Genomic DNA, 14,621 nt, shown 5'->3' with positions numbered 1-14,621 from the left:
TGCCGTCTTCAAGCAACCCCGACGACACCACCTTGACCCTCGTCCAGCAGCAGCAGCAGGATGGCAAGCCCCAGTCCCAAGCAGCGGCAGCAGGGCTTATCATCGGCAGAGGGCAGATGCGGGCGTCGACGATGCTGATGAACCTCATCTCGTGGGGCGTCTCCCATTCCTCCATCCAGGAGCTGCAGGATGGGCAAGGCCAGCCACAACGCAACCGTCTACCGGCCTAGGGTGAGCAGCGCGACTACTTCCGCGGAAGCCTGGTGGACAAGAAGAGCAGCAAGAGAACCAGCGCCGGAATTGACGAGCACGCATGCCACCGTCGCCACCAATAAGGGTGCGTGGGCCACGGACGGAGAGCTTGGCGGCGACGAGGCTGCCGGGGCCGAGCTTGTGGAAACAGATGGCGTGGATGACGGCCTCCGTGGAGAGGATGGAGCTGCAGACCAACCGATTAGCAGGAGCATGTCCTCGCTGTTGATTTCATTGGTGCGACCCGAGACCACCGCCTAGCCGTGTGAGCAGTTTTATTGGTTACCTCGTTCCACACGCGGTCGGCTGACAAGTGAGCCCCACAAGTTGACTCAACAGTCAACAGGGTCAAATATGTCATGTAGGACAAAACTGTCCGGAAAGTTGATTTGTAACGGTTTTAAGAGTTGGGAGACAGATTATACCTGGTTTTGTGGTTTAGGGATACAATTACATTAGGGATATGAGTTAAGGGATACAAAATGAACTTATGGAGTAGGTATCATGGAGTCATGGAATCATGGGCCAACCAATAACCAAGGCCTACTAAGGACACTAGGACGTAGCTACCTCTCCACTGCTCTGCTCATTTGCTTGGCTTTTGGCTGGAAGTATACGAGTGAGCCACGTGCTCGGCTTTCCTTCTACTACCTCCTTTCTTAAATATAAGCATTTTTAGTTATGAATCTAAACAACTGTGTTTGTAGATTCATAGCCAAAAATTGATATATTTTAGGACAGAGAGAGTAGTAGAGTATTTTACACAGCACGCATGCCCAGACAAAGCACGGTCGGTGTGCGGATGACATGCTATACCGTTGCAACGGTATTTCGGTATATAGCAGTCTTTTTTTTAAAAAAAATATATTTGATTGGTTTGGTGGTCACTAAAATTTTAAAACTTAACGGTTCAATCGATGTATATATCCGATCCGTTTTCATCCCTAGACTGCATGGCGCGGTTCGCAGCTAACATCTTCTAGTTCTATCAGCTAGAAAATGGCGAAAGACGAGAGCCCGTGTTACCTCCATCTGATATTTCTCTCTTCTCGCATCCGTGTCTTCATCCTTGATCCTCCACTCTCTCTTCCCCTTTCCCATGGTCAGTGCGAGCTGCAGGTAGGCGTCGCCTCTGCGAGAAGGCGCAGGCGGCGGTGTGCACGGCGTCCTCCCCTTCCCGATTCCGCCCGTACCCTCCTCCTCCGTGGCCTGTGCGGCCTGGCGCCGGCGCGCGCACGGCCGGCGAGGAGGTTTGGTGGGGGATCGATCGACGCGGCCAACCTCCTTCCATCTGCCTCCGTCTCGGTTCGAATCGAAAAAAAATTTAGGGGTTCAGTTGAACCCCGGCAATCCACGTTAGGTTCGCGCCTGGCTATATTTTTCCTCTTATTTTCTGGGTTTTGGGGAGGTTTTTCTCGTTCCCTTTTCATTGGTTGCCTTGTCGTTTGTATTTCGATTTGTATGCAATTTCTCTTCTTCGTTTAGGTTGTGGAAGAAGCAGCCATGGATCCCTCAGGGCTCAACCTGCAGGGGAATCCTGCTGAGAACCAGGAGAGCTGGACCTCCGGCGTGTCAGTTGGGAGGGGCACCCCAAATTTGGGTGTTGGGACGGCCGTGGCAGGCCGGAGCTGCCCGTCATCAACATTGTTCCCGGGGTCCTCCCTGTCGTCGACGGCGTTGCTGAATACCATGCACGAGGGCTCCTTTCCACAGACAGCCTTGGTGGCGGGTTCCGTGAGCAGCGCCGATGAGCAGCATGGTGCGCCCCCCGTACGGCCATCCTACAACCTTCCTGCAGGATGCACGCAGGTGCCGATAAGTATCCTGGTGTTCCACAGGAGGCTGACGGGGAGGGGATCCAGGCGCCGGTCGCCGCAATCTCGTAGCTTTATGCCTGCTCCTGCACTGTCCGGTGTCTCAGAGGGTGAGCATTTCTTGATGTTTCTTCTTTTAAGGTTGTTATATGGTGTTATGGATGAATTTACTGTCACGATCGACTGACTGCCGTTTCCGATTCTTCAGCAGATGGAGCTTATGGGCCGATTCCTCAAAGTGATTTCTTGTCGCTTCAAGGTCCATCTGAAGTTTTTCCTGGTGATATGACAATGAATCATTCAGAACCGGCCACTTCATATGGGTACAATTCAGAGTATGCACCTATGCATCTTCAGCCAAATGGTTTATACACTGAAGCTTCCAACACTGAAAGTGAAAGAGAAGCTAGCCAACTGCAACAATCAGCGGAAGCTGTTATCTGTGACAGCCTCAGTAAGTTGGAATCGGCTATGGAGAAAATTCAGGGTCAAAATCCTCAAGAATCAAGTGTCTTAGTTGCAGAGGATAACATTCACAAGTACCATCAGAAAGCTAAAAGGGCCAGGACACAAATCACTCACAGTGACAAAATAGACTTACCAACACAAGCTGTATCTGCATGCAAGGAAAAAACAATAACTCAGATAGAGATGCAGATTGTAGATGCTGAGAGAACTGAAGCACTCAAGGGTGAGGATGCCCCAGCACAAAAGCTGAAGACTCGAAGGAGAAAGCACAGGCCCAAGGTAATCCGTGAGGACAGGCCAGCCAAAAAGCAAATGGCCACAACATCAGAAGAAAAACCTCTCAATCAGAAACCCAAAAGAAAATATGTGCGGAAGAATAGAAACCCCAGTTCTTTGGAGAAGTGCGCAGAACCTTTTAGTGACCATTCAATTTCTAGAGAATCCAGAACTACCGTTAGAAGCAGCATTGCATCAGTTCGAAGAAGGCTGCAATTTGAGTTCGGGGAGCACGGGGTGCAGAGGGACCAATCATCAATGACCAATTCATGGTACCAAAACCAGGAGAAACCTGTTAATGCTGAGAGTTCTTTGTGCTCAGTGACTAAATCGTCCGTGCAGGTTGAACATGGACAGGAATTACACATGGAAAATTCACCAGAAGGGTTGTTTTTTGGCATCAACTCCAAACTGAACAAAATTTTAGATGAGTACATACATTTGCCAGAAGCCGCACCAAAACCTTCAGAGCAAATCCCACTGGCTGCTTCTGGTCATGTTAGCGAGGAACTAGCAAGGAAACAATATGATGTGAGACACACTCATGATCCTGATTCTACAAGTTATAATATAGAAAGGAGTGGTCTGATCACAACGAAAGGGCACAAAAAGGACCTAGACTTGAACTATTCTAACACAAATGGTTTTCAGATGTATTGTTCGGCTAGTTTGTTACCAGAAATGGACTCCACAAAGGGCAGTATGACTAAGGTTTCAAAAATGGACAAGAACAAAAAACGACATTATGGAGGTGAGTCCTCCCTAGCTGGCACACAGAGCTCCATTATCATGAGAACTGCAGCTGAGATGCTAGCAGTTTACCAAGCTTGTGGTATTAAAAAGAAGCGATCGGCCCGAGTCCGCAGGAATTCCTTTCTTTCTGTTATGGATCTTGAGAAGAATACTTCACAAGAATCAACAAGATTGCCGTGGTCATGCATGGAGGCCCTGTATGAGAGTTCCTACATAAAATTTATGACCAAGAAACGTTCACAGAAGGCACGGCTCAACTCTCCCAATTCCATTCAACCAAATATAGATCAGAAAAACAGGTTTTCATCTGAAACAGTTTTTTCTGGAGGATTCAATGGATTGAAAAGATCAGAGGAAACTTTCCAGAAAACTTTACCTCAGATTCCAGATGATAAGAGGATCAACCTTGACATTCATTGCAAAGTACCAGTAGAAAGCTCACCAAATACATCAACGCCACCATATATGGATTACCTTCAAGGAGTTACATCAAAGTTTAGATACTTTGATTTGAACACTGAGCAGGTGCATAAAACTGAGATGCATTTGTCTCAAACCATGCCCTCTCTTTCTTCTTTAGGAGCAACAAATTATCTACCGAATGCTCTAGTCCCATATGTTGGTGGGGCGGTGGTTCCATATCAGACACAGTTTCATTTAGTCAAGAAGCAACGCCCTCGAGCTAAGGTTGACTTGGATTTTGAAACAACGAGAGTTTGGAACCTTCTGATGGGTAAAGCAGCTGACCCTGTAGATGGAACTGATGTTGATAAAGAGAGATGGTGGAAACAAGAAAGAGAAGTTTTTCAAGGTCGTGCTAATTCATTCATAGCACGTATGCGCCTAGTTCAAGGTACTTTTAGTGCTGGTGTAAATCCTTTTTTGAAGCCCATGGTATGCTGAGCTCGTTTTCCGTGAGCCTGCTTTTTACCCTGTATATTACTGTGTAGACTATCTCAGGTGCTTGTCAGCCATATAGAATTTACTTTAGAAACAAAGGGCAAAGCTCCCGCCAGCCATATAGAACTCCTTGAAATGTTGTCAGGTTATTTGATCCATTATTAAACCACCTAATTTAAAGAATTTGTTTAAATGCGCTGTATATGATCTTACAACTTGGTGGAGGAGGAATTACAAAAGCATCTCTTATGCTGAAGTAGCTCCACTGCTCAACATGGGGAAATTAGCATGCAAAGGAACTATTGAGATAATCGTATGTATGTGCTTAGATAATCAAACATATATACTTTCTTTTATAATCTTATAGGTAGCATTCAAACTTCATAGTTTGCAATTTGACGAGCTAACCTCTTGTTTACAAACCTGAGTTCAGGCCTTCATCTCCAAAGGGTGGAAGGAAATCTTCCATGTTCATTAACAGTGTTGAACAATGTGATCACGGCCATTTAGACTTTGTAATGTAATCTTTGTTTGGCCATTACAGTATACAGGAAAAAATAGAAAAGCGACCGTGTAACGTTTGTGATATAAAATTCCGTGTTTTATATCCAGGATTAACGTTCTTAGCTAACCTTGCATTTGCCTGTTTATCAGGTGACAGGCGCTTTTCTCCTTGGAAAGGATCAGTAGTGGACTCTGTAGTAGGAGTTTTCCTCACACAGAATGTAGCGGATCATCTTTCCAGGTATGATATTCACAATCAGAGTGCTTCTAATAAATTCTTGATTCTTTTGCAATAAGGAAGTGAATGTACCAGCACCTCGTCGTGACAACTATTTTGGCAATATACAGCTCTGCATACATGGCCCTTGCCGCAAATTTTCCTACAGGGTCACATGGCAATTGTAATGATGGCATTGCTGGTCAGGACAATGAAGAAATCATTAGCACGAGTGCAGTAGGAGACAGAGGCACATTTGAATTCTTTTATAATGGGTCAAGACCAGATATAGGATTAAATTTTGAGTTCTCAATGGCCTGTGAGAAGATCCACATGGAACCAAAGGACAATACTACAGTTAATGAGTTAACTAAAGGTGAAAATTATTCTCTTCATTGCAAAGAATCAGCTGGAAGTCTTTGTGACCACGAGACAGAAATAGATCATAAAGCAAAATCAATTTCAGATATCTCCGCAGTAGAATTAACAGCACGTATGAAAAATCTACATGCGACACAGTTCCAGACGGAGATATCATTATCCCAAAGTGTTGTAACTTCAGAGTCAATTCTTCAACCAGGATTACCTTTGAGTTCTGGGATGGATCATGCTCGTAGAAATTTTGTTGGTAGCATTAGTGACACAGCTTCTCAGCAGGTGGGAAGCAATTTTGATGATGGAAAATCATTAACAGGAAATGATGTCACAGCCAATGAAACTGAGTACCATGGAATCAAAGCAGCAGCAACAAATAATTATGTTGTAGATGAACCTGGGATTCCTTCTGGTTCCAGCCTGTATCCATTTTTCTCAGCTATTGATTGTCATCAACTAGATGGGAGGAACGACACACATGTTTCTTCTACCTCTCCTAACAGTTCTATATGTTCTGCATCATCAAACTTTAAAATTGGCACAATTGAGGAGAACAGTTATCTTTTCATGCCATTTGATGCTCATCTAGCGCAGAGGAATGGAAATATGATTGTTGACACAAATCTTAGCTCGGCACTGGAAAGCACAGAGCTTCCAGGTCAGCAAGGATCTCTTATCTCTACCACTTAATTTAACACTTATTATTTGAGAACTTTTATGGTGTTTGCATTCCAAAAAAAGTAAAGATCCAACGCTCCATAATGAAAGGTACCACATAAAAGGTATTTGAGTATTGGCATAGGTACTCAGGTACCAAGGGTAAAAAGATAAATTTGCTAGTAGAGAGAAAAGGAAAGAGTTGTCCGCAAATTCAGATCGGTACCGCGTTGGTTCCAGTTAAGTTGTTTGCGTGGTACTAGCATTAAATTTCTCATTTACGTGGTTTTCTCTAGATTTACATTTTTGTTCCCGAGAACATGGTAAAACTCTTCCCATTAATTATCCATTACGTTATTTGCATAGTTATTTTGAGATTTATATTTTGTTCCCAAGAACATTAAAATATCACTCAAGGGTTACGTCGATTTATGTTTTACATTTTATTCATGGAAAATATAAACTGTAGATAAAATATTCCTAATGATTGCATCCATCTGAACATGCCATGTTAGGTTAACCAACAAGATACGAGAGCTTCTCTCTTGACCCTGCTTCCTTGCACGTTCACCTATTCAAACGCTAAAAGAAGAACAGAGGAGGTTATCTCATTTTAGTCCCTTATACAAAGGAATTTATTAACTATGTAAATAACGAATCAGTTGCGTAAACAATTTTGCTATATATTTGTCGACAAATTTTATCCAAAAAATTTAACAGATGTAATTACAATACAATCGTAGTGTAATTACACTTTAGCTTGCATGTAATTACACTGTAACTATAGTGTAACTTGTATGTAACTTTTAAAAATATCTCCGTAACATATTATTTCGGTAAAATGGAGGTCGTGTGAACAAATCCTTTCACATATGTGTGTGCTATGATTTTTTTCTTCCTCACCAGAACAAAATCTTGTAATAGATCTAACGATTCAAAATTACGTGAAACTTAGATACAAGTTACACTACAGTTACATGCAAGTTACAGTGTAATTACATACAAGTTACAGTGTAATTACACTACGATTGTATTATAATTACATCTGTCGAATTTTTAGAAGAAAATTTATCGACAAATGTATAGGTGGTCCCTTGTGTAAATAGTATAGGAGCAGAGGAGATCTAACCCGATGCGCTTGCGCCTAGCCGGCCCATCTTGAACCCTCAACCGTGCCGATATTTCTCCCTTTGTCTCCTTCTAGTGGACCAATTCAAACCCTAGAACAAGAACAAAGCCAAGGGGTCGAACAAAGGAGGCATCAATCTCTTTTTTTCCGGTGCAGAACTGCAGATCGATCGATGCATTAAATTGTTCGAAAGATTTACTTTGTTTTCTACCTAACAATACTGGTGATTGGACCCAGGTATTCGATTCAATCAAAATGCTCATCTTTTAGTAGTTAATTACTCTATTACTATTAGTTATGATAATTTTATTCCATACTTGCCCCTCTTTCAATCAATGGTTCACATTGTTTCACTTCTCAATACCTCTAAGTACCTCGCAAACACTGTAAAAGGTCTCTTATTATTTATATGTTAGCTGCTTGACAAAAACTGGATGCCCATGCAGTCAAATTATTACATTGTGGCAAAAGGAGTTGTTATGAAGCATCAGAGTTTCAGGACCATGAATCACTGTATGCCACTGGTGGAGTGATACCAGAAACAGCAACCAAAGCAGATGATTCAACCTTAAAATCTGGTTTTGCTTCCTTCAATGGATTGCCAGATGCAGCAGCACAGGCATCAAAACCAAAGAAATCAAGAACCACAAGTAAAAAGAACAGTGAGAATTTTGACTGGGATAAATTGCGAAGACAGGCTTGTGGTAATTATCAGATGAAAGAAAGAATTTTTGACCGAAGAGATTCTGTTGATTGGGAAGCAGTAAGGTGTGCAGATGTACAAAGAATTTCTCATGCCATTCGAGAACGAGGAATGAATAATGTCTTAGCAGAGCGTATCCAGGTACTAGTTCTTGATAGGTTACCAATTGAACACTGCTCATGATTTTCTAGGTTTGCACTACTTGATATTTTATTGGAATAAACTTTTCCTTTCTCATTAAGTTGTATGCCTGTATTAACCTTAGGTTAGAAAAATTGCTAGGATTTAATAGAGTTGATATTTTTCTTGAAAGTTTTACATTTGTCTCTCTCTGTTCAGGCTGTATTTTAGAGTTGCAGATATTCCTTATTTCCTTAACCCTTAGGGAAAATATTCTGTAGCACTAGGAAATCTCATGGCCTCTAGTATAGTTTTTGCTCATGTAAGTTGATGATTCACAGAAATTCCTGAATCGTTTGGTCACCGATCATGGGAGCATTGATCTTGAGTGGTTAAGAGATGTTCCTCCAGACTCAGCAAAGTAAGATACTACACCTGTATTCAATATTTACAAATCCCATTGCCCTGCTGGTGAGATTTTTCTAGTTCTGGAAATGATAAATCAAGTATCAAAGAAGTTTGTGAACCAATTAAATGGAGCAAGCTGATCCAAGAACTTGCCAGTTAATATCTAGAATTAAATACTATGAGCAAAGTTCTATGAAATGGGCACGCGGAACAGAAAAGGCTGTATAATGTATGACACATGATCGAAGCAGTGAAGGAATTTTTTTTTAGGAAAGAAAATTCCATGAACCCTATTTATTTCACAGGCGAGAAGTATGTCAATTACAATGTGTTCGAATTATTTTCAGGGACTATCTGCTTAGTATACGTGGATTGGGGCTCAAAAGTGTTGAGTGTGTCCGCCTTTTGACATTACATCATCTTGCATTCCCAGTAAGTTTCTGTTGGATTAATTCTCCTTCACCTGCAGCCAATTTGAAATTTACACTACATTGTTGCAACTCAGGTTGATACTAATGTTGGTCGTATATGTGTACGATTGGGATGGGTGCCAATTCAACCCCTCCCTGAATCTCTTCAGTTACACCTTCTGGAGCTGTAAGAATGTTGCATTGTCTACTACAGTTGTATAAATACTCTCTGCAATTTTATACGATGATGTTTCAATTTGAATATATTGATTTTGTTTGTGCCTTCAAAGATACCCTGTCTTGGAGACTATACAAAAGTACCTCTGGCCTCGTCTGTGTAAACTTGATCAACAAACACTGTGAGTTATAACCAATTAACCATACCCACTCATAGTTGCCCTTCTTATTAGTTTTTTTTTACGCAAGCCCTTCTTATTAGTTTGTGTAACTTCTAGGTTATTTCTTTTTCATGCAAATTACAGTATTTGGAATCATGAATAATTAAGGCAATAAGGAGTAAATAACATAATTTATAACTATAAGGAATTATTAACAGAGTTTCATGGTTTTCACAGGTATGAGTTACATTATCAGATGATTACTTTTGGAAAGGTACTTCATTAGCATTAAGGAGTTTGGTCTCTTCATTAGCATCTACCGACGCATTTGTTCTCTTTTGTTTGAGTAAAGATAAATTATCATAACAAATGCAGGTGTTCTGTACCAAAAGCAAGCCGAATTGCAATGCATGTCCAATGAGGAGTGAATGCAGGCATTTTGCAAGTGCCTTTGCAAGGTATTATGGCAAGCAGAAAATGGGAGCCTTCTGGCTGCAAGGAGACTTACAAAATAAACACTATTTGCTTCAGTAGTCACTTTTTTCCGATAAAGGAAGCTTTATTAAAACTCAGTCAAATACACCAAGATGATACATTCTAACTGAGCCACTCCCGGCCTCTGCATGAAATGCACACCGCCACAAAACAGGATCTAACTAGACCCTCAACACAAAACAAATAAATTAGTGACTATCAAGCCGTAGACTATATCGCCACCCATGCTCCAGGGTAAAAAACTCCTGTGCCACCTGATAGTGCACAGCAAAAACCACGAGAAGGATGTGCTTTCGTTGGTGGAGAGACCGAATTAGCTCCATTAACATAATATGACCACTAAGAGCGCAAAATAGTGCTTTTGAAGAATAAAAGGGAAAATATGCTAGGAGAAAAATCAATATATGGTTCTAGTACACCGCCATGGCACTTTGTGTAGTCTCTGTCTGCAACAAAATATGTTTGCCGCTTTCACTTATCTTACCTGGGAATTTTGTGATCACGTATTTCCTCGTTCCACTATCTTTCTTGTTTTGTTTGTGTGCGCGCGCATGCCTGATATATCTTTCTCTTTCAGTTGACCTTACCTGGGAGCCTTCATTTTGCATATTTCTTCATTTTGTTATTTTTTCCTTATTAACTCTGTTATATTTTGTTTGAATTTTTTAAATGAAGTGCAAGACTTGCACTTCCTTCTCCTCAGGACAAAAGGTTGGTGAATCTGAGCAATCAATTTGCTTTCCAGAATGGCACAATGCCCACACCAAATTCAACTCCTCTGCCTCAGCTCGAGGGGAGTATCCATGCAAGGGATGTTCATGCTAACAACACAAATCCAATAATTGAGGAGCCAGCAAGTCCAAGAGAGGAAGAATGCCGAGAACTTTTAGAGAATGATATTGAAGATTTTGATGAAGATACTGATGAAATCCCAACAATAAAACTTAACATGGAAGCTTTTTCTCAAAACTTGGAAAATTGCATAAAAGAAAGCAATAAGGATTTCCAATCTGATGATATTACAAAAGCATTGGTTGCTATCAGCAATGAAGCAGCTTCAATTCCTGTACCTAAACTAAAGAATGTGCATAGACTTCGGACAGAACACTATGTGTAAGTGTTGGACTGATATTTTATTTAGCTTGAACATGTACCTGTTTAAACTTACATTTATTATAGAGCCCACCATCTAAGTAATTCTATACATCCTGAACAAAATATTTTTTAATTTCTATTACTGACTTAAGGTTCTGCTCGCAGTTACGAACTTCCAGATTCACATCCCCTCATGCAACAGGTGAGACCATGAGAAATTGTGCCATCTTTCTTTAAAACACTTCAAGATATTATTTCTGATTGCAAATGATCTTATAGCTAGCACTCGACCAACGGGAGCCTGATGATCCAAGTCCTTACCTGTTGGCCATATGGACACCAGGCAAGTGCATTTTTCTTTAAATTTATAACTGTCCGTGTGTGTGTGCTGGTTTTCGTCGAGTCATGTGGCTACTGTGCAGATGAACTAAAGGACACAAGGGAGGCACCAAAACCGTGCTGCAATCCTCAAACTGAAGGTGGCTTATGCAGCAATGAGATGTGCCACAACTGTGTATCTGAACGAGAAAACCAATATAGATACGTCAGAGGCACGGTTCTGGTAAATCAACCAACATTATGTAGCAATCATCAACATTGAAGAGCTGAACCTCTGCATTAGTCAGCTAGTAAACAAAATATTCATTATAATCCAAACATTGGAATGAATTCAGGAATTCAAGAAAATGTTGAAGATGACTTTTAATGAAAACTAGTGCTTACAAAGTGCCAAGCAAAGCTATTCTGTTGTCTGTGTAATCTCTTTTCTTGCATGAAATAGCCCACTGTCTTCACTTTAAACAATAAGAATAGCATAGATTTTGGGTTTCCGGCTATACAACACATCTTAATATGAACTTTTGTGGAAGTATAAAAGAGAACCTCTCTGAACCTTTAAACTGTACACTATTTAACCAACAATCAAAGCCGATCACTTCTCAACGTCATTCTGAATTAGCTTTGGGCGATGTTTCTTAACCAGGAGATGTGGTCTGAGATTTTAGATTTTTTTTTTCATCTCCTTTATATTAGTAGACGACTTAAAATTTTCTGGAATAATCTTACTTCGCTGTGAAGTATTTATAACCCAGATAAATCGGTAAGATTGAAGTAAAGTATTATTATCCCACGAAATTTAGTGGGTGAAAGTAGACAACATTTTTTTCTACTGTCCGATTAAACTTTATTTAACTCTGCCCCATTTTATCTAGGCTATAAATGGTGATTTCTTCTAGGCTATACGGTTTTTGAATCCAATTTTACCTTATTTTGCTTTACCAAATTTGTCAACATTATAATACTTTGTAGTGCAAGTGAGATTTTTTTTTTCAATTTTGTTATGTCATTTACTAATTTTAAAATTGAAAACCTGGTTCAGCCTTGGGCCATTTTGCCACATTAGGGACACGTAGTCCAAAGCCACTTTAAATTTGAGACAAGGTTGAAAAGCGCATGGTTTTGATACTTCAGGTTCTGGGTTGAATTGTGTCCAGTTTTCTGCTTTGGGGTTGTTTCTGGACTAACAGAAAAGTTCAGTATTGCAAAACAGACTGTTTCCTATACAATCATGCATTGTTGGTTTGTGAAGTTGCAAGTATTGTTTGACTAATGACGGTTACTGGAACATGAACAGGTTCCTTGCCGAACAGCCATGAGAGGTAGTTTTCCACTTAATGGCACTTACTTTCAAGTTAATGAGGTATGCTGAGTTATATCTGTCAAAGTATGAGTAGGATAGTGGAGAGTTGCTATCCATGGGCCTTTATAGAGTTGACTTTACGATTTCTGGATTTGTTTTTGCAGGTTTTTGCTGATCACAGTTCTAGCCACAATCCCATAAATATCCCAAGGGAGCAGTTATGGAACTTGCATAGGCGCATGGTTTACTTTGGGACTTCAGTGCCAACCATATTCAAAGGTTACCACCATTCACCCATACAATGACTCAAAGAAATCTTATCTGCAACTTTACCGACAACTGTTATTTTCATTCTTTAGGTCTAACAACTGAAGAAATACAGCACTGCTTCTGGAGAGGTATTAACAGTATTTTTTTCACTTGCTGTTTCAGCGCATTCTCCTCTGGGGCATATCTTGTTTCCTCATATGATCAAACAATTTGCAGAATGCAGATGCCATCATATAATCACAATATGTTTCTACAGTTATATAGCATTCGTGTGATTGTGTCAAGGTGTCCACACACTTTTCACAAAAACTTACTCCCCCCGTCTCATAATATAAGGGATTTTGAGCTTTTGTTTGCACTGTTTGACCATTCGTCTTATTCAAAAAATTTTAGAATTATAATTTTTTTCTTTGTGACTTTATTATCCAAAATACTTTAAGCACAACTTTTCGTTTTTTATATTTGCACAAATTTTTTGAATAAGACGAGTGGTCAAACATTATAATCAAAAACTCAAAATCCCTTGTATTATGGGACGGAGGGAGTAGTATTAAGGGTCTAAAAGGAGCCTGAATATTTGGTTCAGTTAGAGTCTATATCTGAGTCCATTTTAATTCCTAGTGCTATGGATAAAGGTGTCCTCCTTCAATAAATAAATAAAGGTCTCTCCAGTTATTAGTCACCAGCATCCAATATAACTGACTGATAATATATTTGGTAAGTTATATGGTGCCAAAGAGGCAAAGATACTGCTACCATGACTAACCCCCTTTTTTTTTCTGAGTTAATAAGGGTGTTAGCATACATATAGCTTCCAATTTGGTTTAGTTAGGTGGAAAAAGTCGTCATTTCAGGATGCAGATATAAGTTAGGGCATATCCTCTTGTTGGGGTTTTCATTTCAGCTGTGTCTTATACTTTATATGGTGTCTCATTAACATGCACTAAAATGCAATGCAGGATTTGTCTGTGTGAGAGGATTCAACATGGAAACTAGGGCACCAAGGCCTCTATGCCCCCATTTCCACCTTGCAGCAAGCAAACTGCGAAGATCCTCTAAAAAAGCAGCAACTGAGCAAACACACTGATTTCAACAGGGACATATCAATTCTATAAAATAATGTTGATGGTGATTACATCAGCTCTCGATCTGTGCATGGGTCATATTAGTTCCTGCAGGACGATAGCCATTCTTCTAGGAAATAAACAGTGGAGTTGGAAACAGTTAATTTTAAGATGTGGGAGCCAATTGGGCACGAGAAAGCACCAATATTTCATATGCACCTCTGGGGCAGGTCGGATGCGGATCATCATCTATCAGTTAACATGGGCGTAGAATATCATTCCGTTTTTTTTTCTGTGGCTTTGGTGTATCTTATTCACTTTTCATTTGCTTTATCCATTCAACTAGCTTGCCAAGAGACCTTGTCAATGTAACGGTATCTTCTTGTTGTGTATACCATCTGTTCTCATGACATGTTAGTTTTTCAGAACTTATAGCAGGTAGTACCTTCATATTGATGATATGACTTTGATTTTCATTATTTGCTGCTTCCCTGTGTACATACTACTATTACAGACCGTCATATCAACAGGATTTTCAGCACCTCGTTCGTTTGTGTGATATAGGGTGAGAAAGCACCTCGTTTTCTGTCACACCCTAAAAATCCTAAATATATAAATTGTTGTTTAATTGGAATTATTAGAAATGATTTTAAAAGCCTAGAAGAGAAGATCTAATTTTAAATAATAAATTCCAATATAAAATGGAGCCAGATAAAATTTCATTAAATACTTTG

The 14,621-nt window shown here is 40.2% G+C and overlaps 1 protein-coding gene across 4 annotated transcripts; it reads left to right on the top strand.

Moving 5' to 3' along the window:
* The first annotated feature begins 1,245 nt into the window (after positions 1-1,245).
* Positions 1,246-14,366, top strand: LOC127775199 (protein ROS1C). 4 transcript variants are annotated; one of them, XM_052301523.1, is made up of 20 exons: positions 1,254-1,612; positions 1,738-2,176; positions 2,278-4,416; positions 5,118-5,208; positions 5,316-6,217; positions 7,792-8,189; positions 8,510-8,589; positions 8,924-9,008; positions 9,082-9,173; positions 9,277-9,345; positions 9,562-9,598; positions 9,700-9,782; positions 10,495-10,932; positions 11,080-11,116; positions 11,194-11,257; positions 11,337-11,476; positions 12,548-12,613; positions 12,718-12,832; positions 12,913-12,951; positions 13,783-14,366. In XM_052301523.1, exons 2-20 carry the CDS (start codon positions 1,756-1,758, stop codon positions 13,908-13,910), a joined length of 5,424 nt encoding a protein of 1,807 aa, XP_052157483.1. In that variant the 5' UTR covers positions 1,254-1,612; positions 1,738-1,755; the 3' UTR covers positions 13,911-14,366. The 4 variants fall into 4 exon arrangements, with proteins under 4 accessions (XP_052157485.1, XP_052157484.1, XP_052157483.1 ...); XM_052301522.1 differs by having other exon boundaries at positions 2,275-4,416; XM_052301525.1 differs by lacking the exons at positions 11,337-11,476; positions 12,913-12,951; positions 13,783-14,366 and having other exon boundaries at positions 1,246-1,612; positions 2,275-4,416.
* The last annotated feature ends 255 nt before the right edge of the window (positions 14,367-14,621 follow it).

This window comes from Oryza glaberrima, chromosome 5 (genome assembly GCF_000147395.1).
Source record: "Oryza glaberrima chromosome 5, OglaRS2, whole genome shotgun sequence".
Taxonomy (NCBI): domain Eukaryota; kingdom Viridiplantae; phylum Streptophyta; class Magnoliopsida; order Poales; family Poaceae; genus Oryza; species Oryza glaberrima.
The sequence above is the reverse complement of the archived record's forward strand: the minus strand, read 5'-3'. Positions and strand labels throughout refer to the sequence as shown.